Consider the following 23,929-nt stretch of genomic DNA (forward strand, 5'->3'; position numbering starts at 1 on the left):
GCATATGCAAGACTCAGTCTCAAGCCGATATGTTTATAATTTTAATAATATGTTTTCTTTTCCTCTCAGGAGTGTCCAAGTGGAGTGGTGAATGAGGAGACATTTAAACACATATATGCACAGTTTTTTCCACATGGAGGTATTTAAAAAAGAGATATCCTTAAATATAACATACTTTTTACAAGTACAATGGCTACATTTTAGAAAATTAAAGTGTCTAATGTTTTCATCTGTTGTCATTGCTGTACCAGATGCCAGCACATATGCACATTATCTCTTCAATGCGTTTGACACCAGAAATGATGGATCCATAAAGTTTGAGGTAAAAACAAATTGTGCCATTCTGGCAATCTATATACATACATACATACATACATACATATATACAGTACAGGTCAAAAGTTTGGAAACATTACTATTTTTAATGTTTTTGAAAGAAGTTTCTTCTGCTCATCAAGCCTGCATTTATTTGATCAAAAATACAGAAAAAAGTAATATTATGATATATTATTACAATTTAAAATAATTGTTTTTAAATTTATTATACTTTAAATTATTATTTATTTCTGTGATGCAAAGCTGAATTTTTAGGATCATTATCACATGATCCTTTAGAAATCATTCTAATATGATGATTCATTATCAAAGTTGGAAACAGTTCTGCTGCTTAATATTTTTTCAGAACATGTGATACTTTTTTAGGATACTTTGATGAATAAAAATTAAAAAAAAAAAAAAAAAAGAAGCTATGTTTTTAAAATATAAATATTTTGTAATAACAATATACACTACTGGTCAGTAATTTGGGGTCAGTAATTTTTTTCTTTTCTTTTTTCTTTTTAAAATAAAATCAATACTTTTATTCAGCAAGGATGTGTTAAATTGATAAAAAGTGATAGTAAAGAAAATATATTATTAGAATATATATTATTAGGAATTTTTTTTTTTCTTTTGAATAAATGCAGTTCTTTTTAACTTTTTATTCATCAAATATATCAAACAGCAGAACTGTTTCCAACACTCATAATAAATCAGAATATTAGAATGATTTCTAAATGATCATGTGATAGACTGGATGTTACATGTGACACTGAAGGCTGGAGTAATGATGCTGAAAATTCAGCTTTGCATCACAGGAATAAATTATTTTTTTTAAATTATATTCAAATAGAAAACTATTATTTTAAGTTGTAATAATATTTCACAATATTACTGTTTTTTTTCTGTATTTTTGATCAAATAAATGCAGGCTTGATGAGCAGAAGAGACTTCTTTCAAAAACATTAAAAATAGTAATGTTTCCAAACTTTTAACCTGTACTGTATATTCTGGCTCTCTCTCAGGACTTTGTGATGGGACTATCTACACTATTGCGGGGGACGGTCAGAGAGAAACTAGAATGGACATTTCATCTCTATGACATTAACAGAGATGGACTTATCAATAAGGAGGTATATCATATTTATATAGGCAGCAATAATTAACGTCACTTAATTCAATAACTCACTCAGTCTTCATGTACCTCACAGGAAATGACAGAGATAGTGCGGGCCATCTATGACATGATGGGGAAGTACACGTATCCGGCTTTAAAAGGGGATGTACCAAAACAGCATGTGGATTCCTTCTTTGAGGTCAGTATCTAGTAATTAATTGTTTACTTAATGTTAAATAAAAGTGAAAGTTTTGCAACAAAATTAAAAAAAAACCAAATAATAAATAAATACACACACACACACACGTTTGTTTTTTGTGAATTGTGGGGACATTCCATAAGCATAATGGTTTTTATACTTTACAAACTGTATATTCTATTGCCCTACACCTAACACTACCCCTTACAGGAAACTTTGTGCATTTTTACTTTCTCAAAAAAACTCATTCTGTATGGTTTATAAACGTTTTGAAAAATGGGGACATGGGTTATGTCCTCATAAGTCACCCTCTCCTTGTAATACCTGTGTCATACCCATGTCATTATACAAAGTTGTGTCCTGATATGTCACAAAAACTCGCACACACATACATACATATATATATATATATATATATATATATATATACATACACACACACACACACACACACACACACACATATATATATATATATATATATATATATATATATTATACACATTAATTAAAATCGTGTTATAATGTGGCTCATAATATACTTCATTTTCTTATTGATTTATACATTTCTTTTAATTTTGTGATAAAACATTTGCATGAATAGTTATATTCATCCATAGCAATTCTCTATGTGTGATTTTTACAGACAAAACAAAAAATGTCAGAGCAAACAAAATCAATTTTCTCTCTCCTACAGAAAATGGACAAAAACAAAGATGGAGTTGTAACATTAGAAGAGTTTGTCCTTGCCTGTCAGGAGGTATGTTCATATAGTACATGCTGTAATTTATTTGCCTTATTCTTTTGGTGAATTTGGAACTGCATACTGGCATCCTTTTACTACTTTTGTCATATCTTTCTGCTTTAATAGTAATAGTAATCTTAAACATGCCAAATGATTCATGGCTCAAAAACAGCATTAGTTACTTGAAAAAGCCAAATACTGTATGATTATAAAAAGAAAGAAAGAAAGAAAGAAAGAAAGAAAGAAAGAAAGAAAGAAAGAAAGAAAGAAAGAAAGAAAGAAAGAAAGAAAGAAAGAAAGAAAGAAAATGTAATTGGATCAAGTTTTGCTGAAAAGTTTATACTGCCTCAGTGTGGGCAAACTGATGAATTGCATCCAAAAAAAAATCTCTTTTTTTTTTTTTTCACCAGGATGAAAACATGATGAGATCCATACAGCTCTTTGAAAATGTGATGTAGAGAAGAAGAAAAGAACACGCAAGAATGCAAGAGGGATTTTACGTTTAAACATATATTTGCTATATTTCACTGAACTGAGTTCTGGGGGAATGATGGCCAGAGAGGGATGAGAGTCTGTGGGCTTTGTTTTTCTCTCTCTGTTCAAACTTTGTAACATATTCAGTGTTGTTTCTTGCTGGTTTTTTGGGAAATTGCCAGCCCAGAATCCACTTTGATCCAGCCATGGAAGAATACATATGTTTGAAAGGCATTTCCTGACTAGTGGGTGGTGATGGTCAACATCCTTCTTCTCTACGAAAAAGAAAGCCACTCAAGCTTTTTTCATTTGCTTGACCCTAGAGCTCAGGACTCTACATTTGTTGTACTGGAACTGCATTCAGGAGGAAATACAGCCTCCTTTGCTTGCGTTCTTTGCCAAAAGAGCTTGCATGAGAAAAGCCAGCAGATTTGTTCCCTATGAGTTGCTAGAAAATAATGCTGGCCTTCAAAAATATCGAATTTTATGATGTATTTATCTATGACATGGGGTTTAAAGGATAATTAATTGAATGTTGATTTTGTCTTGTGTTGTAAACATTGTTTATTAGCAATTGCTGTTTCCAGTCCACCCGCTTAATGTACGTCTCAGTACTTGCCAAGTCATTTCTGCCCACCAGATCATAATTAATAAGGTGGGACAGAAGTTAAAAGCCTGTGTGTCCAAGTATGGAAGTCAGGAGTATTCATGAAACAACTAAATCACATCTGTATTCAAACCCAACAAATGACAATCTAGTCCCTGGATACCCTTCTGTCCCCAGATACCTCTGCATACTTTCAAGAAGGACAAATAGAAGGTAGAAAAAGAAGGAAAAATAATAATTATGTATGGGTCAGTGTCAGTTGGAAGACATATAAGCTATGTATATACTTGCAAGTATGGTGCCACGTGAAGAAATGTCCAATGAGGCAGATACAAACTGTGAAAACAAAGTAACAGAAATATGCTGTGCAATTTAAATCTCAGTCAAAACCGATTAAAAACATTTGTGGAATAACATTCAGCTGTGTTTTCTTATTTCATTGTTTATACTCTGAAGATTTGGGGTTATTCTGTAGGGTTATTATTATTTATTTTCCCTAGGTGCTGGTAGAGTATATGAATGACATCACTTTATTGTGAATTATTATTATTACCATTTAAAAACTTGATTAAAAAACGTGATTATGACATCTCACATTCATTATGTTTAATGTTAATCATTTATATTAAAATGTTTCATTGCTTGCTTTGCTAGAGAGACAACCGAATATATATATAGAGAGATAGATAGATAGATAGATAGATAGATAGATAGATAGATAGATAGATAGATAGATAGATAGATAGATAGATGGATAGATACACACACACACACACACACACACACACACACTACAGTACTTTAATAATCTTTTTTGTTTTACTTCGAACAATCATTTTTACAGTGCATTTCTTTGATCAGTGCACACAATTCGCGAGTGGAATACATGTAATTTAAATCTTCCATGACACGTTTAGCCGGATAAATGTCAAACTCTAGTCTGCATCTCAATCCAGCCCCAAACTCGTGAAATGGAGCTGATTCATTGGCTGGGCAGGAGGACCGTCCCAGTAATGGGCGTGATATACTCAATGTGTCCATCCTGCGCTTGAGCGCACGGCACAGTTCAGTCTACGTACAGCCACTTATATAGCCTACAGAGATGGATCTCGAACAAATGGGACCCCAAACCTTCCTGTATGGTATGTGACGCGATAAATACTTATCTTGATCCGTTCGTGTCATATAGTCTATTAGAGCACACGTATAGTACGTAAACGCGGTAGAATGCACTTGTAAGAGCAGGGCGTACGTTAGTGTAGCCTGCCACCCACCCCAAGTTATATTGTCAGACTTAACTTGCTTAAAACACATGTTGATGTGTTAGTTGGTATAAATGCATTGTAATATAGCTATTAAATGGCTGGATGCGGAGTGACATTAAACTACAACACGTGCAGAGCATGCATTGGCACTAGCTAATCGGTTAGCACTAGATTATTCACATAGTGGCAGTTAGCAATTAATCGGACACCTATTTATGTTTATTCTAGCCTTTATGATCAAATTCGAAATTTTTACAAACTGAATAAGTTATTAATACAATGAATCCTGCACGCGCTCTCTAAACACGTGCATTGGCGCTCCAAAATGGCGTCACTGTGCTCCACGTGTTCGATGAGACAATGCGCCAAATGACTAAATTTCGTTTGCTAGCCTTTAACTTTAAATTGTATTCTTCATTATATTTCATAAGTCAATTGAATGCTCATTAGTACTTTCGTTTGCCTAACAAACACAACCAGGTTATTTGCTCTAATTATACCAACGGTAATGACGTTTGAAACTATTGGCATCAGTGTTCTCCATCATCAAACGTTAACGTACTTGCTTACAATGGAAACGCGACCCTGGTTTAAAAATTTCGTCTACATTGTCGGAGCTTGAACAGTAAATTAAGATTTAAACCTGTAGAGCATCTCACAAATCTTGCCACGTGTAGTTCCTTGCTTCCACATGAAGCCATGGCTACATTTTGTTAGTTTTGTTGCAGTAGAACGTCGTTTTAAATGTAATTATCTCTCTCTCTAAAAACGTAGGCTATAAAAATGATCGTGAATGAATCGTTCTTTGGAGCCAGATTACCATATTTCAATTGATCGGTTCACGAAACCGGGCAGAATGATTCTTTCACGAATCGGATTGAATCAGACTGAGCAGTTCACTGACTCCTTTATAAACCAAGATCTGTATTGTGGACCACGTGCCAAAGTAAATGAATCACTTCATTGGTTTGAAGAGAGAATTGCTTGAGAATACAGGTTTACAGAAGTAAGTTAAACTTCTCATTAAAGGATGTATCTTAATGCTTTTTAAAATAAACTTGTTTGCTTGTTTTTGCAGGTTGTGAGCTCAAAGCAGGCAAGGAGGTCAGTTTTAACCCAGAGGATGACGATTATGATCATCAGTTATCAGTCAGAATGGTAAGTGGCCTATTTTAAACGGTCCTTCAATTTTCAGCAACTTTTAAATTTCATATTTAAGGCATTTATTTTTGTTATTGTTGCAGGCCTGCGTTGGTCCCACAACAAAAGACGAACTGAATGTTGTGGAGATCGAAGGGCAAGATTCAGAGGGTCAGAAGGTCAAGGCAGTTCTGGCCACACTTAAGCCGTCCTCTCTCCCCAGCGTAAGTACAATGTCCATCTAGTGGGTAATGTCATTTCACACATCTTTTGGCTCTTGTTGGTTTTAACTAAAGATGTGTTGATATTCCAGGTGTGTTTGGGTGGGTTTGAGATCACTCCACCTGTTGTGTTCCGTCTGCGCTCTGGTTCCGGTCCAGTTCACATTAGTGGACAGCATCTCGTCAGTGAGTATTTCATAATACTTGAAGAAGTGTATTATTATTTGGGATTGTCTTAGATAAAAGCTAATGGAAAACTGCTTTGGGAATTTTCAGGAAGCTTCTTATTTTTTGAACTTTTCTTTCAGTCATGGGAGGAGACCAGTCCTTTGATGAAGACGAGGAGGAGGAGGAGGAAGAAGAGACACTGACCACAGCTAAGAAGAGGCCAGCGTTGGTGACTCAGAAGCCTTCAGTAAGTTCTGGAATTAATTAGGATCCTATAATTGAGATGTGTGTATGTGTAATTTGTGGCTCGTTTTCTAACCAACTTTCTCTCATAGAAAAAAATGAAGTTGGATGAAGAGGAGGATGATGATGATGATGACGACGATGATGATGATGATGAGTAAGTGTTGTTTTAGTCATCGATGTAAAGTCATGCGTATTTAGTGTTTTAGAAATAGTATTAAAAAAAAATAATAAAATTAAATGATATTTCCATTTTACGTTCCAGGGATGATGATGAGGAGGATGATGATGAGGAGGAGGAAAGTGAAGAAGAAACTCCTGTAAAGGTAAAATGAGTTAATCAGGCCCTGCATCTTGTAGAATGTTTAAAAGTATGATCAGAAATGCTTATTTTCCCAATTGTTCTGTCAGGAAAAGAAGGCACCAGCCAAACCACAGGCACCAGCCAAACCACAGACCCCTGCACAGAACGGAAAAGGACCCAAGGCCAATACGCCCGCTAAACAGAACAAGACTCCTGAAAAGAACAAAAAGGATGACAAAAAAACACAGTCGCCCAAAACGCCACAGACGCCACGGGTTTTCACTGTCCCCGAGATCAAATCCAAGATGATGGCGAGTGTAGAAAAGGTATGTTTTCCTTTGCATCCTCTCTGCATATGAAATCATATGAGTTATTGTGTTTAGTAAGAAACCATTATCTTGCTATACTTTGATGGGATATTATGCAAAAAGTTTGGTTAGTGCATGATATTTTTGAAAAGAAAAGAAAAAATCATACCCGAAAATATTTTTGTTTCTCAGGGTGTAGCATTGCCAAAATTACAGCCGAAGTTTGAGAACTATGTAAAGAACGGCTTCAGAGTCACAGACGCAAAGGTATGTGCACTGCTATTGTGTTATGTTGTTTTAATATAGATATTTGTGTCAGTGACAAATAAGAATGTCTAAGACAGATTTTTATTTTTATTTAATGTTTATGACTTTAGATTTAGGACTGCTTCTTTGCTTTTTATCCAAGAAATAATAAGATAAGTTTTGAGGAATTTTTTCATTATGATGTTGGGACGCAGTTGTTGTTGTTGTTGTTGTTTGGCACCCAAATGTTTAATATAAATTCAAGTAAAAATGTTAATTACCGAAGAGGTGTATTCAAGTCCTTGTATGCTTGAATTAATTATAAGTTCACATTATGAATGAAGGTCTTACCTTTTTTTCTGTTTTGTTTTTCCCCCCAAGGTAATCGAGGAGCTCTGGAAATGGAGACAGAGTGTCAAATAAAAGAACTAAAACCCTTTTATTTTGCTTCAATTATTAGGCACCTTTTTTTTTTTTTTTTTACCATGATTTTACTTTTGGTTACCTTCAATTTTATGTTTGTCCAGCATACTTCTCAGTTTTTATCTCAAATCCGTGCCATTCTTTGAAAGGACTAACTCAGAACATGACCTTTTTCATCCTTTGCAATCTGGCCTCTCCTCACCCCTGTGGTGTTGTCATATGCAGGGACTGTGGCCTTAATTTGGTAGCTTGTTGACTAACCGTCCATTGTTTCTTTAAAATGACATGGAAATGTGTATGGCATTCTGATTGGAGATGTGCCTGAGAATCAATTTACTGAAATCAGCTTGACATGATTTGTAATGCATGATTAATAGGTTTCAGAATGGTATTAGTGATGAATTCCAGTATTTCAACAGTTCATGTTGTTTTTGTAATTGTCAATATCAGTATCCTGTAATATGCTTGAAGGTGGGATGTATTGAATGTTTGGGATTGATTAGTCAACTGTAAGAAATCCATATGTCAACAATGAATACTGTAGTTAATATGACAGTCTGTGCAGCTAAATCAAATCTCTGGACTGCAGTTCAGATGTGGTTCACTTTTTTGACTTCCTTAAATCGGTTTAAATTCAAATAAAGTTTATATTTCACAAGTGTTAACCCATTTAATGTGGCTCATGAAATTACTCTTGAGAAGTTAGGACTGTTTTGCTGGGTTTCCCCAAGATTGTTTGTACTTAAAAGAATGAGAGAGCAAGGATAAGGGGACATATTTAATATTTATTTATTCTTATTTGTAAAGAGCTTTCCATGAAAATGAAAGCTTCACAGAAAATGAAAGTTTCTAGGTGATGTCCATATGGCAGATATGTACAGAAAAAAAAAATCATGCAGTCAATAGCATGTATTCAATCAAACGGTGAATATTATTAGGAGCAATGATTTATATGTTGTGATCAAACTTACAAGAACATTTTGTAATTTTTTTTTATATTGGTTCAGGGTGGCATCATCTGAGGTCCTCAGAGCGGATGGAATCTTCTCTTCTCAGGTGTTTGGTCATCTTAGATCTTTGTAAGGGCTGGACGAAAGAATGATAATGTGCATTTGATCAGATATAATTGGAGTACAAGGTTATTAGATGCATTATGTGAGTGCTTGGCTATATGTGTCTTTAATCTAGATTTAAACAGAGAGATTGCATCTGAACTGGAACATTATCTGGAAGCTGAAGACTGGTTAGGTATGCAGGAGCTGAACCATTTAGGGCCTTATAGGTCGTGATATTTTGTAACTGATACGGAGCTTAATAGTTAGCCAGTACAGATATTGTATTTAATAGGAGAAAATTAATAGGATAAATCAAATTTAATAGGAGAAAATAATTGGTCATCATTTACATTTGTAACACACTCGGTTATCTTAGATAATTTAGAAGTGTAATCTGGTCTTGTTAAAATATAGTTAAGTATTATCATATATACAGGTCCTTCTCAAAAAATTAGCATATTGTGAAAAAGTTCATTATTTTCCATAATGTAATGATAAAAATTAAACTTTCATATATTTTAGATTCATTGCACACCAACTGAAATATTTCAGGTCTTTTATTGTTTTAATACTGATGATTTTGGCATACAGCTCATGAAAACCCCAAATTCCTATCTCAAAAAATTAGCATATTTCATCCAACCAATAAAAGAAAAGTGTTTTTAATACAAAAAAAAGTCAACCTTCAAATAATTATGTTCAGTTTATGCACTCAATACTTGGTCGGGAATCCTTTTGCAGAAATGACTGCTTCAATGCGGCGTGGCATGGAGGCAATCAGCCTGTGGCACTGCTGAAGTGTTATGGAGGCCCAGGATGCTTCGATAGCGGCCTTAAGCTCATCCAGAGTGTTGGGTCTTGCGTCTCTCAACTTTCTCTTCACAATATCCCACAGATTCTCTATGGGGTTCAGGTCAGGAGAGTTGGCAGGCCAATTGAGCACAGTAATACCATGGTCAGTAAACCATTTACCAGTGGTTTTGGCACTGTGAGCAGGTGCCAGGTCGTGCTGAAAAACGAAATCTTCATCTCCATAAAGCTTTTCAGCAGATGGAAGCATGAAGTGCTCCAAAATCTCCTGATAGCTAGTTGCATTGACCCTGCCCTTGATAAAACACAGTGGACCAACACCAGCAGCTGACATGGCACCCCAGACCATCACTGACTGTGGGTACTTGACACTGGACTTCAGGCATTTTGGCATTTCCTTCTCCCCAGTCTTCCTCCAGACTCTGGCACCTTGATTTCCGAATGACATGCAAAATTTGCTTTCATCCGAAAAAAAGTACCTTGGACCACTGAGCAACAGTCCAGTGCTGCTTCTCTGTGGGGAATGCGGCACCTGTAGCCCATTTCCTGCACACGCCTGTGCACGATGGCTCTGGATGTTTCTACTCCAGACTCAGTCCACTGCTTCCGCAGGTCCCCCAAGGTCTGGAATCGGTCCTTCACCACAATCTTCCTCAGGGTCCGGTCACCTCTTCTCGTAGTGCAGCGTTTTTTGCCACACTTTTTCCTTCCCACAGACTTCCCACTGAGGTGCCTTGATACAGCACTCTGGGAACAGCCTATTCGTTCAGAAATTTCTTTCTGTGTCTTACCCTCTCGCTTGAGGGTGTCAATGATGGCCTTCTGGACAGCAGTCAGTTCGGCAGTCTTACCTGATTGCGGTTTTGAGTAATGAACCAGGCTGGGAGTTTTTAAAAGCCTCAGGAATCTTTTGCAGGTGTTTAGAGTTAATTAGTTGATTCAGATGATTAGGTTAATAGCTCGTTTAGAGAACCTTTTCATGATATGCTAATTTTTTGAGATAGGAATTTTGGGTTTTCATGAGCTGTATGCCAAAATCATCAGTAGTAAAATAATAAAAGACCTGAAATATTTCAGTTGGTGTGCAATGAATCTAAAATATATGAAAGTAAAATTTTTATCATTACATTATGGAAAATAATGAACTTTTTCACAATATGCTAATTTTTTGAGAAGGACCTGTATATATATATTTTAGCAAAAGTAGCAGAGGGCGCAAGTCAGATCCTTGTGGCACTCTGTACTTTACTGGCGTTAATTGAGATGATACCCTGTTTAAATAAACAAAGTGGTAACGGTTGGACTGGTAGGATCTAAACCAGTGGTCTCCAAAATGGGTCCTGGAGGGCCGGTGTCCTGCAGAGTTTAGCTCCAACCCTAATTAAACACACCTGAACCAGCTAATTAAGGTCTTAAGGCATGCTGGAAACTTCTAGGCAGGTATGTTGAGGCAAGAGCTAAATTCTGCAGGATACCGGCCCTCCGGACTGAGTTTAGAGACCCCTGAATTAAACCTCCTTAAAGCATGCCCTTGAATACCCATATCATTTTGTAGTCGATCTATAAATATGTCATGATCTATAGCTAGTGTCGAACACAGCGCTAAGATCAAGTAAAACTAGTAATGAGATGCAATCTTGGTCTGACACAAGAAGCAAGTCATTTGCAATGCTATGATGGGGCCTGAAACCTGAATGACATTCATCATATATATATGCAGGAAGGAGCACAACTGAGCAGACTCTTTTCTTAAATTTCAGACATAAACAGAGCATTTGAAATGGGTCTGTAATTGCAGTTCACTAGGATCTAGTAGTAGCTTCTTAATAAGTGGCTTAAACGCCAGCTTGAAGGGTTTTGGGACATGACCCACAGATAAAGACAAGATAATAATATTGAGAAGCTGTTTTTCTGCAGTTATAGGTAACAACTCTTTCATTAATTTAGTGGGGACAGGATATAATAAACATGTTGTTGGTTTAGATGCCGTTATGAGTTTATTTAGCTCTTCATATCCTATTGTAAAGCACTGCAGTTTTTCTTTGGGTGTAATGAATGAAACTGAATTACAAGATGCTGTAGGCTAGATCCTACTTTTGTTATTGTATTTCTGATGCTGTCTATTTTATCAGTGAAAACTACAATATTTAGAACGGGTGGCGTCTGATTATTTGTTAATCTAGCCACTGTGCTAAATAAAAACCTTGGATTGTTTTGGTTGTTTTCTATGAGTTTGCAGATATGCTCGGCCCTGGCAGCTTTTAGAGCCTGTCTAGCTACATAGTGTTGTGTTGCTACGGTTTGGCAATATTGATATATTTTCTAAAACAGTTCACATGTTTTGCACCTTTTTAGCATTTTAACCACATTGGGTAATTTTATGCACTTATAAGTTAAATATATGTTTAATATTTTTAGACGTTTCATATATATTACATTTCTCTTTATGTTTACGGCTATCGACTGACATAGGATCACTTTCACGTAATAGCCAGCAGAGGGCAGTAAAACACCGCCTTTTACCAAGAAATTTGTAGTTGAGCAACTATAGAAGTGATGTCATGGCTGTAGATATGGAAAGGAGCCAGGAATTATCCTGAGCATTGAGTCTATATTACTGAATGCTTTCTCAGATGACCCCGACTCAACTGTACACATCACCTCACCTTCTCCAGGCAAAGAGGCCCTGGCACAGGTCATTACTAACCATCTGTCCATAAAGAGCTGTGGCGGAACTCCACAGGTTCGCCCTGCGGAGGCTTCGACAGCATTGTAATCTAACGAGTCTGTTAAATCACTTTATAATGGACACCCCTCCATTTACCCCCCACCCAGGCCTTTAAAACAGGTCAGTTCCTGAGAGTCAGCACTTTGGGAGGAGGGAGTTGGTTGCAGAGGGCATAAAAGGCATTTTTTATGGTCCCACAGGATCCTGCATTTATCTGCTTGAGGACATAAGTGCTTCTTTGCTGTGGCAGGCATAATCGACTGCAAGAAACTACCAGGAATCAGTATTTATTTGTCGATCAAATTGTGTAGAACAGTAGTAGGACCTCTGAAAGCAACGCATTACTCGAGAGAAGAGTGCTGCTTAGGGATTTGGAAAATGCCTCTTCTAAAAAACAATAAAACATTAGGGCAATAGCAAATTAAGCAAAACACAACTTATGTGTTAATGCCAAAACAGAATGTTTATTACCTTTTGTATGCTATTTACATATTTATCAAATACAAAGTATAATACAGAGTTTGGGATGCAACAGCACACCTACATCACAGGGGCATCTAACAAACCCTTGTTTCATCTGAAATTGTTCTTTCCCTCTGACACACAACATTCAACCATGGAAGCATGATTCTGAGGAGTTTCTGAGCGGCATTTGGAATCACTGCTGTGTAAATCTAACCGATTGCAACCACCCTGTACAATGTCATATGCCTGTCTTCTGGACGTTTCATGTGATTCCTCAAATGGTTGGGATGTAGTTTCATTGAAAAAAAAAGTAGCTGGTTATCCTTTGAACCCAAAAAAGAGGAAATATTCATATACTACCCAGCCTGAAAAAAAATAATAAATTAGATAGATGATGGAAAAGTGTATTTATTTGTGCGTTTATTTGTTTATTTGTGCGTTTTTTCCCCACAAATGCCCAGATTGGGGGCATTTTAGGTTGTGCAATTCACATTATAAATAATTCATTCATTGTTACTTCCCTCTTCTGCATTTATCCTGTATTGTACAGCTCTGAGTGGTGGAGAAATTACACAGGGGGTGCAGAAGGGCAAATGAAAGGATGGAGGAGAAGATCAGTGGATCTGTAAAAGGGTCAGCTGAGATGGCCTGTTCCCTTCTACAAGTGACATTGTCAATGAAACTGACCCTGATGGGGATAAAAAAAAAAAAAAAAAAAATCTCTGTACGCACAGACACGCCACAAAAAAAAGGTCTTTGTTTGTTCTGCAGAGGCTCATACAACGTAGAACTGATTTATTTATATGGGCTGGCTCATTGTTGGACGGCCAATATTAGTTCCTCACTTTTTTGTGGAATTAAATAGTCTTTTATGATGGAGATAAGGTCAACCAACATCCCAGTCCATCAAAAAAGAACAAGAACGTCATTTGCTTCTTGAGTTGTGGTACTCATACGAGCGCAGTCACTCCCCCGAGTTTGCCACTCTCCTCACTCGCCCAAGGCTGTAGGTTCTGCAGGGCAAACAGTGATGAGTTGTGGATGCAGAGCGGGTCTGTTGGAACTGATTCAGTCAAAGACTTCTGGAAGGCATCGTGCTGGAGTTGAATCATCAGCCGGTTGGCCTGCTGACGCTCTGCCTCCCTTTCCTCTGCCGTCTGCCGCCTGACATGAGATGGAGGGGAAAGATGGAGAGAATTAGAGGAGTAGAGGTTTTCATTTGCCACAAATTGCTCATGTGCACATTTACTGCAGATATTCAGTTTCCAGTGCAAAGGGGGAAATTACAGGGTGAAAGAAATTCCAAGCAACATTAAGTATTTAAGACTACAACAAGATATGGAGATCTTTGAGGAACAAATCACCAATTGTGTGAATATTTTACCAACATTAGGATTTTAATATAATTCATCTAAGTTTTTGAAATTCATGATGTGCACATGCAACTGAAAAGTTTGCGGAGATGTGATTGATTAATGGACCGTACCAAAAGGTAAATATTTATTTAAACATTAATTTGTATAATGTTCAAGCAGCCCCTCCTTTTCTCCAAAGTGTGGCATGTCATTAGTGCCTTTGCCTTAATTAATAATTCATATTTCTTCTTGACAACACCATTATTTTCCCATTAATTCTTACAGGTATTATGGCCGTTTGTAGGTCAAATCTGAAAAGTGATTTCAGGTCATTACAGACACTAATGTGTTTAGTCTATATATACCTAAACATTGATAGATATTGTCTAGTGAAACTGGCATTTTTATGCCTTTGTTCCTCATATCTGATCACACTTGAGTTTTTCAACCATTTTTCTCAACATTTCTACCTCTTATATTAGAATATATCTCACTTTCTTTCTCTGTCTCACCTCCATTTGGTCCTGCGGTTTTGAAACCAGGTTTTGACCTGAGCATCTGTCATCTTCAGAGTTTTGGCCAAAGCTGCTCGTTCAGCGCTGGCCAGGTATTTTTGTCTGTGGAAGCGCTTCTCCAGCTCACAGATCTGCACTCGGGAGAAAGACGTACGGGGCTTTTTTCTCTTAGGTGGTGTGCGGTTCTGGTACGGGTGACCAATACGCCGAGCCACAGTGAAAGGCGTCAGGGCTGCTGTGGAATGTGAATAAGGAGAGAAAAGCCAGTGACAGGTGAGGTAAGTCATGACAAGTCTGACTCACAGCTTACTGACCTCCTTATCACACTAAATAATTTTACTCAGTAGACAAAAAGCACAATTGGAACCTGCCTATTCAAGATTCAAAATCTTTCTTTGTTGCCTTTTAGTAATGTATTTTTTTTTTTTTTTTTAGATACAAGATGTTAGATACAATATTACTGTTGTTTTGCAGTATTAGTGTATATATTTTAAATGCATTTAAATGTTGTAAAGACAGACTGTCCAAGCCCACAAAAACGGGATGCATTGCACATTCTCAGAATCAAGAAAATTTTTGTTCTATATAGATATTGGTTTTGGGCTGTAGCTCTATTTTTTTTCTTCTTCTTCTTTTTTTTCACATTAAATCAGCTTTCGCTTAAGGTTTGTGTAATTGCGTGCTGCATTAATCAGCCCAAGTTTCTGACTCTTGCTGAGTCAAAGGGAAACTGTGTTCCTCATCATTATAAATTACTCTCTGCCTTCATGCACTATACCTTTTAGACTTTATATTATTGATTGATAAATACTAAAAACCCTCATAAATAGATGGATTGCTGATGCTCTTAGGATTTGTTGAGAGGCCTGTTACTCAGGTTACATATAGGCTGTACAATAAAATCACACAAAACTTATCTTATTAATGTTGCATCAAATGCAAACAACAGCTGTTCTTCTAATGAAAGGAAATACCTATATTGTTAATTTATTTATTACCTAAAACGCACAGAGCAGCAGAGAGCGCCTGTTACCGCAGCTATAGGTAGCAATAATTAAAACTGGTGAAATATTGATATGTCTTTCTAATGGCACAGCGTTCGCCATTTACCCCAGAATAAAGAAAGCGGGTGATGTGACAGGCCTGAATTGTAAGTTTACATTCATATGCAAAAGAGCGGTTAATTTTTTTTATACTCATTTATTTATGTAGCACGCTAGGTATATGTTCAGTACGTATTTGATAAAACAAAAACAAATGCCTGCATATCTAATAAAAACTGTTTATTCTTTAAAAAAAAATAATAATAAAAAATATGCAATGATTTTAACGATTAGATAATTATTCAGATATGTGTTAAAATGTGCCAAATAAGCTTAAATTATATTGCAAAATCATGCAAAGAATAATAATAATAATACATACATAATAATCTTTTTTTTTTTTTTTTTTTTTTTTTTTGCTTGTGCGGTTAACAGACACGTTGACCTGAACATCTTGAGGTGTTGACTTTCTCTCGCCCTTTTCATTTAATTTCGCCTATAACCGGTACAGGTGTTTCACGCTCTTCAAGGTGAAATAAAACTAAAACGAGCTCTTCAGCAGCATCCATTCATCTGCTGCCTCTTTATGGAAACAGCAGGATCAAGTTTCCCAGACAGACTGTCTAATATTTACTGTATTGAAACCTCCATCAATTCATCCTTGTGATTCTTTCACAAGCAAACATACAACAGCATCACAGTTGGCACAACTAAAATGGCAAATGATGAAGAGTGCATTTTTGCTATTTTTAAGTAGGTTAATAGCCTACATTTCTTTTGCGATAACTCGCAAAGACTTTGTATATACGTCGTTTTTAAATTTAGAATATTTGAGGAATCCGTAGTTCGTTCATATGAATATAGACTATAATAAAATACATTGTCTAATTGTTTAAATGAACTTTAATGATAAAGATAATATAATAGATAATATCAGATAATATCGTAGGCCTAAAGTTATTGATAAAGCATGTTATTATAGCGTGCCACCAACGATAGCTTAAATAGGTTAATAATTTAAAACTTTCTCATAATAATGTGCTATATATATTTTAAAAAATATATTTAAAATGAGAAAAAAAAAACACACCAGAGATTAGTCTGTTAGGTTACTAAAATAAGAAATGAGTGCGGTTTTACATTTCATAAGTTGGAAGTCTGCTTGACTTTTACTCTGTCACAAATCTACAAACCACCGACATTTCAAACTACAAATATTTAAAACATAATTCACTTCGAGTTTGGACTTATTACAATTATGATTATGTTGTTATTATTAGGCTATAAAACGCAAATGGTAATCTTGAGTGATTTGTGCAGTCAATTCACCATTTACTGATTCTGATAACTTTAACCATTAGCATTTTGTTAGAAAAACGAGAATAACAGATCGAAAGAATATGAGTATTTGTTTACCTGCAAACCTGTCTTTTGCGAAGCGCTGGCTGCTGTCCATCCAGGGAAAACTGAGGCTTCCAAGTCCGGGTACCGCGCTGGCCATGGGTGGGGGCACGGCCGCGGCCAGGGGCCTGTGAGCCGGGACCCTAATCACTCCTCCGGGTGCAAGAGTCAAGTTCACTCCGTATGGACTGGACTCCTCATATGGAGCCGCGATACCGTGAAAAGTGCCCGTAAGTGTCGTGTACGGCGTTGCGCTCGCTCCAGTTGGGCTGCCGAGATGGTAACCGCCTCCGCTCGTGCTGCTGCTGTTGCTCTCGGAATTATTCCTGGTTGAGTTCTGCTGTGACTCTTGATCGGTACCGCTGAGAATCTGGTCAATGCCGAAGCTGATGGGTTCATGTTGGGTTGGTTGTGATGTTTGACTGGTGCCACTTGGGCTGGAGCTTGGGGCTCGGTCCATCCTCACCACCCGAACCTTTCCAGTGAGTATATTCCACAGACAATTTCGGATTGCCCTGGAATTGTACAATGGAAAACTAAATAAGGGAATCCCTAGTAATATCTACTTTATGATGTATTACTCCTCGAGATTCAGTTCTTGACTTAGGATGGCTTGGACGCATTCGTCTGTGGGTAAAAAGTTTTTGGCACGAGGACTTGGCAGATTTCTGGCACTCTCTCTCTCCACTGGATCCCTGCGCGGAACTCGTTGGGCTCTTCTCTTCTCTGATTGGGTAGTGCACAGACTCCCTCTCCTTATTGGCTTTCATTTTGTTTCAAGTCACAGAACATAATGCGTTTTGACATCATTCTTTAAAATGCAGATCGTTTAGTCTCCAATTTCTGTATTGGTCAAGTATCTCTTTATTATGGACATGCTGACATCAGCATGCATCAATGGCTTTTTAAATTCTTGAGTATTTAATAGAGATTCTACCGTGGCCTCATGTGGAAAATAAAATGCTCATCAATTGTATTATTTACCATATGGCCCTTTTGTGTAGAAAAAGTATTTTGTAGTGTAGGCTAGTTTCATCAGATGAGATGAGGAAAGCATCATTTGATGACTTAAATATTTTAATAATCTTTCTGGATTCTAGAAACTCTAATCAGTATAATTAAACCAGGAAAACTTATCAAATCACGCATTAAGATAAAAAAGAAAGAAAGAAAGAAAGAAAGAAAGAAAGAAAGAAAGAAAGAAAAAAGAAGAAATCGAATGTTTATGTCGCCTCCAGCAATTGGAGGAGTGCATTTGACCTCAAAGAATAACTAAACACCCCTTTTCATTCAATTTCAACAAACTTCAGACTCAATCCATTCCTCATAACACTAAAAGAAAACTAATTAAATATCCCTTTTCATTTATTTTGACCATGGGGCAGCTGGAATGCATTGCTCATAACATTATACCACATCAAGATAAAAGACAACATTAAGGATAATAATAATAAATTAATAATAATACTTTTAGTTTTATTCATTTTTGCTGTTTACTTTTTTAGTAGCTGTTAAATTGAAATTCTGATTTATTTTATAAACCATGTTAATTGAAGCGCTTTTTAACTCGTTGTGAAGATTAAACATAAAGTCTGAAAAGTCTAAAAATAAACAGACAATAGACTGAAAAGTATTCACTAAAGAATGGTTTATGTCCGATATAGAGTAGCCTATCATATGGATAAGACTACCTAAAACTCAGAAGTTACTGTTATAATGCAGACAACAGCTTTACTTTTTAATGTGTTCTTAAAGCCACGTAAATCATTTTGTTTCTGTTAAATATTTTCTGAAACTTTACTGGAATTAGTCGTTTATAATTTATAAAGCACGTAGACCCAGAATCATTTCAGTGACTTTTAGATGCTCTTTAGTTGTTGCATCCGGAAACCGTCAGTTTCACAGCTGTGCCCCTAAAGGAGCCTGCACTGTTGGCGCTTGGAGAGCTGCACTCCCCTGCGAGAGTGTTGGGACACCCGATCTTATGACAGCGGATCTAAGTGGTTCCTTGTAATCTGCCACGTAAAAATGATTATGCTCTTTTGGCCTGGCCGCCGCGTTTGATTAGCTTCGGGGAGTGGGAGCTGGTGTGGAGCAAATCCGTTTACTTTGAAGTAGCTGATATTTTAATAGACCATTAGTGAGTGCTGACGCTAAAAAGCCTTGCTCCCCAGGGAGCTCGGCCCTCGTCCAGTGGCTGAAGACGCTTACGTCACTCCCGTGGTGCTTGTCGCTGACCCACTGATAGATAGATAGATAGATAGATAGATAGATAGATAGATAGATAGATAGATCCAAACATGTGTTCAAGTAGGCTTACTTAGCCTAAATAATAGGTCGCTATGCATGCACGTAAAAAATAAAACCCAAAAACTAGTAAAAAAAAAAGTATATAGGCTGTTATTTTATTATTATTAATATATATTATATATATTATTATTAGTAGTAGTAGGCCTATTATTATGTGCAATAAAAAAAATATGGGCTAGGGTTTTTGTTTCAAAAGCGCTTCAAATTTAACATTTTTTTTTTTTTTTTTTTTACATCGATGAAAAGTTCTGGTCGAAATTTAACCTTTTCTTTTTGGGAGAGGTGGGTATGAAATGCACTCATAAACATCCCGATTATGAGGGACACAAACGGTTTCACCTGGCAGGGCGCCGGAGGAGAACTCGGACCCACTTTCTTATCTTTGACCCGTGCAAACAATTTAGCAGCCGAGAATCAATAGATTGATGAAAACTGAATTAAAAGCGTGAAATTCCTCGCTCAAAGAGCAAATAAAGGAATGGCTGGCGAATTGTTGGAGTAATTACCGGGATCTGCATATGAGCGGGCGCGCGTGCCACCCTGCCCCCGGCGCTGTTTTTATTGCGCGTGTCTGCCGTTATCAATTCTGCCGAACATTTTAAATGGGAGTCTGGCAACCCGCAGTATAAAAGCGCTCAGATAATATGCAAAAAGACGACGCTGCTTTTGAATAATAAATGACGCACTTTTATAGCGGCTTTAAAACACCTGTGATGCTACGATATGAAAAGACCATGATAAGTAATAGTGCATTTAAAAAGGATCTAGTATGTTTTTATTACTATATTTTAAAAAGCATAGAGTGAGAGAGACGGCGGGAAGGAAATGGGCTGAATGAGGAGGGGCTGGGTGCTAGAGAGATATCTGTATTATTGCAATAAAAGCCAGGAAAAACTGAAAGGCGCCGAAATACCCTCCCAGCGAAATACCCTGCTTAATGAAAGTTTAGAGTCTCTCTCTATCTCTCTGCCCATGAAATATTCACTCAAATGTTATATAAAGCTCAGCGCCTAATGTCCTTTATGGCTTTTCTTTGTTTTTCAGCTTGTTGTTCTTGCTTATTATTCTTGGGCTGTAATAGAACTCCTTTTAATTTAGTTTACATGGTGCGTCATCTGCGCCTTTTGCTTTCTTTCTTTTTCGTTCTTTCTTTCTTGTAGGACAGTTGATTCAGTATACATGTGCATCACCCTCTTGAATTAACGTACGTGTACGTTTTTCTGTAAAACTTAAAAATATAAAAAAATTTGTGGAAAAACAAAATTATCTTTAGTCATATAACTGATGGATTTTTACACTGACATATTTTGTGCAGTTAATGTGTGTCCGGGTGGGGGACACTAGAAAGTTTTTAACCCCTCCTGTCTGCTAGTCATATTTCTATGATATTTAAACATGTACGATTGTGTGAAAAATGAAATACTAATGAAGAATGTCAAGTTTAACAAGAGAACCTACTGATCAAGAAGATACTGGTTCTGTCTTTTAAGATCTTGCCAAAATTGTGAGCGTGACCAGCAGACACTATTTGTTATGTTTATGCATTTGATATATTGTTTCCAATTATGATGGGTTGTGATGGGAATGGCATATTATTTTATATTATTTTATTAACAAGTAAATTTGAATACCACAACAAATTTTTGATGAATTCACCAAATTGTACATTTCTAAATTTTCTAAAGTATTACAATCAATTTGCTATAGTTTGTAACAACAGCACTATTTGTACCTGACATTAATTTATACAGTTTAGACACAGCTGCAGGCTACTTTAATTTGCAGAAGATAAATATGGAATATTATAAAAAGTTTGAGACATATAGCGCACGCACACACACACACACACACACACACACACACACACACACACACACACACACACACACACACACACACACACAGTTACAAGTAACAAGTAACAAGTATAACTTACAGAGGCTGACTATCACTTTCCTTTCCTGTCTCCCCTAACTGATTCATATCAGAGAGTTTTCAACATTATCCAATTACATGCTATTCAGGTATTTCTCCTGAATACAGATATACACATATTTACTGTATTTTTCACCACAATTATCCAACCAATTGATTTACAGTTTCACAACATGATTAAATAAGCCCATATGAGCAGTCTCTGATCAATTTACAACAGACTGTTGTACTGTAATACACATCAATTTTTGTGAGTAATTTTAGCAGTCTGTATGTTGAAATATACAAGACAGATTTATGAAATATACAGTCAGACATTTGTTTTTAGATGCCTGAGCTTTGACTTTGTATACTGCATCTAGAACATCTTTTTCTTATTGTTCTTATTCAGCATACAATTAGTTATAGTTATTATTCTTTGTCTTTCATGGCTTCTTATTGTTGTTGTTTTTATTAGTATTCTGCAATGTATGGTAATATGAATCTATTTATCTGCATTCTCTACACTCTTAAAAATAAAGGTGCTTCACAATGCCGTAGAAGAATCTTTTTGTCTAAATGGTTCCATAAAGAACCTTTAACATCTGAAGAACCTTTCTGTTTCACAAAAAGTTCCTTGTGGTGAAAGAAGGTTCTTCAGACTGAATGGTTCTTTGTGGAACCAAAAATGGTTCTTCTATGGCATCGCTTGAAGAACCTTTTAAAGCAGCTTTATTTTTAAGAGTGTATATGAAGTATCAGAAAGCAGCTGAATCAGGAAAGACCCTCTACTGTGGGACAGTGTAAACAGAAGCAGATCTGTGTGTGTGTGTGTGTGTGTGTGTCTGGGTGAGGGGGAGCACTGCCACAGGCTTTTGCTTTTAGAGATCTCTGAAACTGCCCCTGATTGAGGAACCTGAAAAAAAAAGAAAAAAAGATGAGCAATAGAGAGAGAGAGAACATGCAACACACAGCTGTTTAAGACAATAGAGCAGGCTTTAGTGTAACCTGCTCACTGGGAGCATTTCAGCAACAAAGAGCCAAAGAGGAGTTGCCCAAGGGAGGAAATGGATAGCCTCTCTCTCCCCCTCCTCTTGCAGAGCTCTCTCTCTCACTCGCTTTGGTTCACACAGACACACAAGTGCATCTCTGTGCCTCATTATTGCTCAGTGTTCAGATGAGCTATGCTCCATTGAGTGTAGAGATGGAGAGAGTTTAACACACCACGCTGTGGAGAAATGAGCCGCAATCGGAAGTGCTCCTCTCGATGTGTGTGTGTTTGACTGGACCCTGTTTGATGTGATGCAAAGATTGTGGTCTTGTAAATGCTTCACTATGGCCATTTACTATTTCCACATTATGTCTGCCTTGATGAGCTTTATCAGTAACACAAAACAGTACTGCCTAGGTTCCCCCAACTAATCAAAAATAATCCACAAACTAAACAATTTTGCATTATATTACATAGTAAAATATTGAATTATTGTTATTATTATTATTATTATTATATGTATTATTACATTTGCTAAGAATATAAAATGATTTATACTATAAAATGTATATATTAGTATAAAATAATATAATATTTTATTTTATGATTTGATATTAATATATTTAATAATATTTAATGTAAAAATGTAATATTATTTTAATGTCAAGGGGTTTATTCGAATAAAATTTGTTGCATTTGTTGCAAAATGAGATGTTAATATTTGTATTGTTGTTATTGTTGTTGTTTTCATTATTGCTATTATTATTTAACATTATTCTGCAACATAACATATTTTATTCTAATATTTTCATAAAATTTTAATATTTACATTTATTTATTCATTTATTTATTTATTTGTTTGTTTGTTTGTTTGCATTTATCATAGATTTAAATAAAATTATATTCTTATTCTTATCCAGATCAATAATTCTTTTTTGTTTTAATATTAATATGTTTTATAGTGTTAAATGTATTTAATTTAGTATCATTTTAATATTGAAAGGAAATGTTAGGTTTTTTTTTTTACAATTATTATAATTATCATATAACATTATTTTGCAATTTAACATTCAAATATTTAATAATATCTAATATTTTAATATAATTCTAATATTTACATTGTTTAAATCTTTTATTTAAGAGTATTTTATTATTTATTTAGCATTTATTTTACATTTAAATAACATGGTATTCTCATCAGGATCAATAAAATAAACATAAATTGCAGTCGTTGGAGGATCACAGAATGTAATATAAAACATAACCAAATCAGACCCTATACAAAATCAATTGCTGTAACAGGTTTGCAGGTAAAACCATCATCAAAACGGACAGATGTGATCGCTGTACATGGAAAGTAGACTGACACTGTGTGTGCCGGAGGGGATGGCAGATCTGTGGCATGTGGAGAGCAGAACCGCTGCTCTGATGGTTGAGTGCGTGGCTCTGTTTCGATTTAATGGCAGATGAGAAGAGGCAGATGAGTTGGGGGTGCATGTTTGAAGGGGGCAGCTGCAGGAACCATTGCAAAAGTCTGACTTCTTTAGCCTGGAGAATAGCTTTT

The 23,929-nt window shown here is 36.1% G+C and overlaps 3 protein-coding genes across 7 annotated transcripts in view; 2 read left to right on the forward strand and 1 right to left on the reverse strand.

Moving 5' to 3' along the window:
* LOC109073233 (Kv channel-interacting protein 1-like) overlaps positions 1 to 3,876 on the forward strand; it is a 34,734-nt gene extending 30,858 nt beyond the window's left edge. For all 3 annotated transcript variants that reach the window (XM_042764973.1, XM_042764975.1, XM_042764974.1), the window contains exons 3-8: positions 70 to 139; positions 252 to 322; positions 1,344 to 1,451; positions 1,530 to 1,634; positions 2,332 to 2,394; positions 2,790 to 3,876. In XM_042764973.1, coding sequence (XP_042620907.1) covers positions 70 to 139; positions 252 to 322; positions 1,344 to 1,451; positions 1,530 to 1,634; positions 2,332 to 2,394; positions 2,790 to 2,837 — 465 coding nt within the window. In that variant the 3' untranslated portion in view covers positions 2,838 to 3,876. The remainder of the gene's footprint in view (positions 1 to 69; positions 140 to 251; positions 323 to 1,343; positions 1,452 to 1,529; positions 1,635 to 2,331; positions 2,395 to 2,789) is intronic.
* A 576-nt stretch (positions 3,877 to 4,452) lies between these two features.
* On the forward strand, positions 4,453 to 8,447 carry LOC109073234 (nucleophosmin-like). Of its 2 annotated transcripts, XM_042764976.1 has the most exons (9): positions 4,453 to 4,602; positions 5,804 to 5,883; positions 5,970 to 6,089; positions 6,179 to 6,272; positions 6,395 to 6,501; positions 6,590 to 6,823; positions 6,909 to 7,127; positions 7,302 to 7,376; positions 7,737 to 8,447. In XM_042764976.1, the coding sequence occupies exons 1-6, from the start codon at positions 4,563 to 4,565 to the stop codon at positions 6,656 to 6,658; spliced, it is 510 nt and encodes a 169-aa protein (XP_042620910.1). In that variant the 5' UTR covers positions 4,453 to 4,562; the 3' UTR covers positions 6,659 to 6,823; positions 6,909 to 7,127; positions 7,302 to 7,376; positions 7,737 to 8,447. The 2 variants fall into 2 exon arrangements, with proteins under 2 accessions (XP_042620910.1, XP_042620911.1); XM_042764977.1 differs by lacking the exons at positions 6,909 to 7,127; positions 7,302 to 7,376; positions 7,737 to 8,447 and having other exon boundaries at positions 6,395 to 6,505; positions 6,590 to 6,647.
* Positions 8,448 to 12,811: 4,364 nt separating this feature from the next.
* LOC109073237 (T-cell leukemia homeobox protein 3-like) lies at positions 12,812 to 18,350 on the reverse strand. 2 transcript variants are annotated; one of them, XM_042764978.1, is made up of 3 exons: positions 17,166 to 18,350; positions 14,704 to 14,938; positions 12,812 to 14,000 (listed from the first exon to the last, which is right to left on the reverse strand). In XM_042764978.1, exons 1-3 carry the CDS (start codon positions 17,608 to 17,610, stop codon positions 13,787 to 13,789), a joined length of 894 nt encoding a protein of 297 aa, XP_042620912.1. In that variant the 5' UTR covers positions 17,611 to 18,350; the 3' UTR covers positions 12,812 to 13,786. The 2 variants fall into 2 exon arrangements, with proteins under 2 accessions (XP_042620912.1, XP_018944948.1); XM_019089403.2 differs by having other exon boundaries at positions 14,704 to 14,941; positions 17,166 to 18,338.
* Between the last annotated feature and the right edge of the window lie 5,579 nt (positions 18,351 to 23,929).

The sequence above is a fragment of the Cyprinus carpio genome, chromosome A10 (genome assembly GCF_018340385.1).
Source record: "Cyprinus carpio isolate SPL01 chromosome A10, ASM1834038v1, whole genome shotgun sequence".
NCBI classification, from domain to species: domain Eukaryota; kingdom Metazoa; phylum Chordata; class Actinopteri; order Cypriniformes; family Cyprinidae; genus Cyprinus; species Cyprinus carpio.

Coding starts and splice junctions, on each gene's coding strand:
- LOC109073234 (XM_042764976.1), top strand. CDS start 4,563: ATGGATCTCGAACAAATGGGACCCCAAACCTTCCTGTATG. Junction 4,603..5,803: donor ACCCCAAACCTTCCTGTATG/GTATGTGACGCG, acceptor TTGTTTTTGCAG/GTTGTGAGCTCAAAGCAGGC. Junction 5,884..5,969: donor ATCAGTTATCAGTCAGAATG/GTAAGTGGCCTA, acceptor TTATTGTTGCAG/GCCTGCGTTGGTCCCACAAC.
- LOC109073237 (XM_019089403.2), bottom strand. CDS start 17,610: ATGGACCGAGCCCCAAGCTCCAGCCCAAGTGGCACCAGTCAAACATCA. Junction 14,942..17,165: donor CGCAAAAGACAGGTTTGCAG/GTAAACAAATAC, acceptor CACATTCCACAG/CAGCCCTGACGCCTTTCACT. Junction 14,001..14,703: donor AACCGCAGGACCAAATGGAG/GTGAGACAGAGA, acceptor ATCTCATGTCAG/GCGGCAGACGGCAGAGGAAA.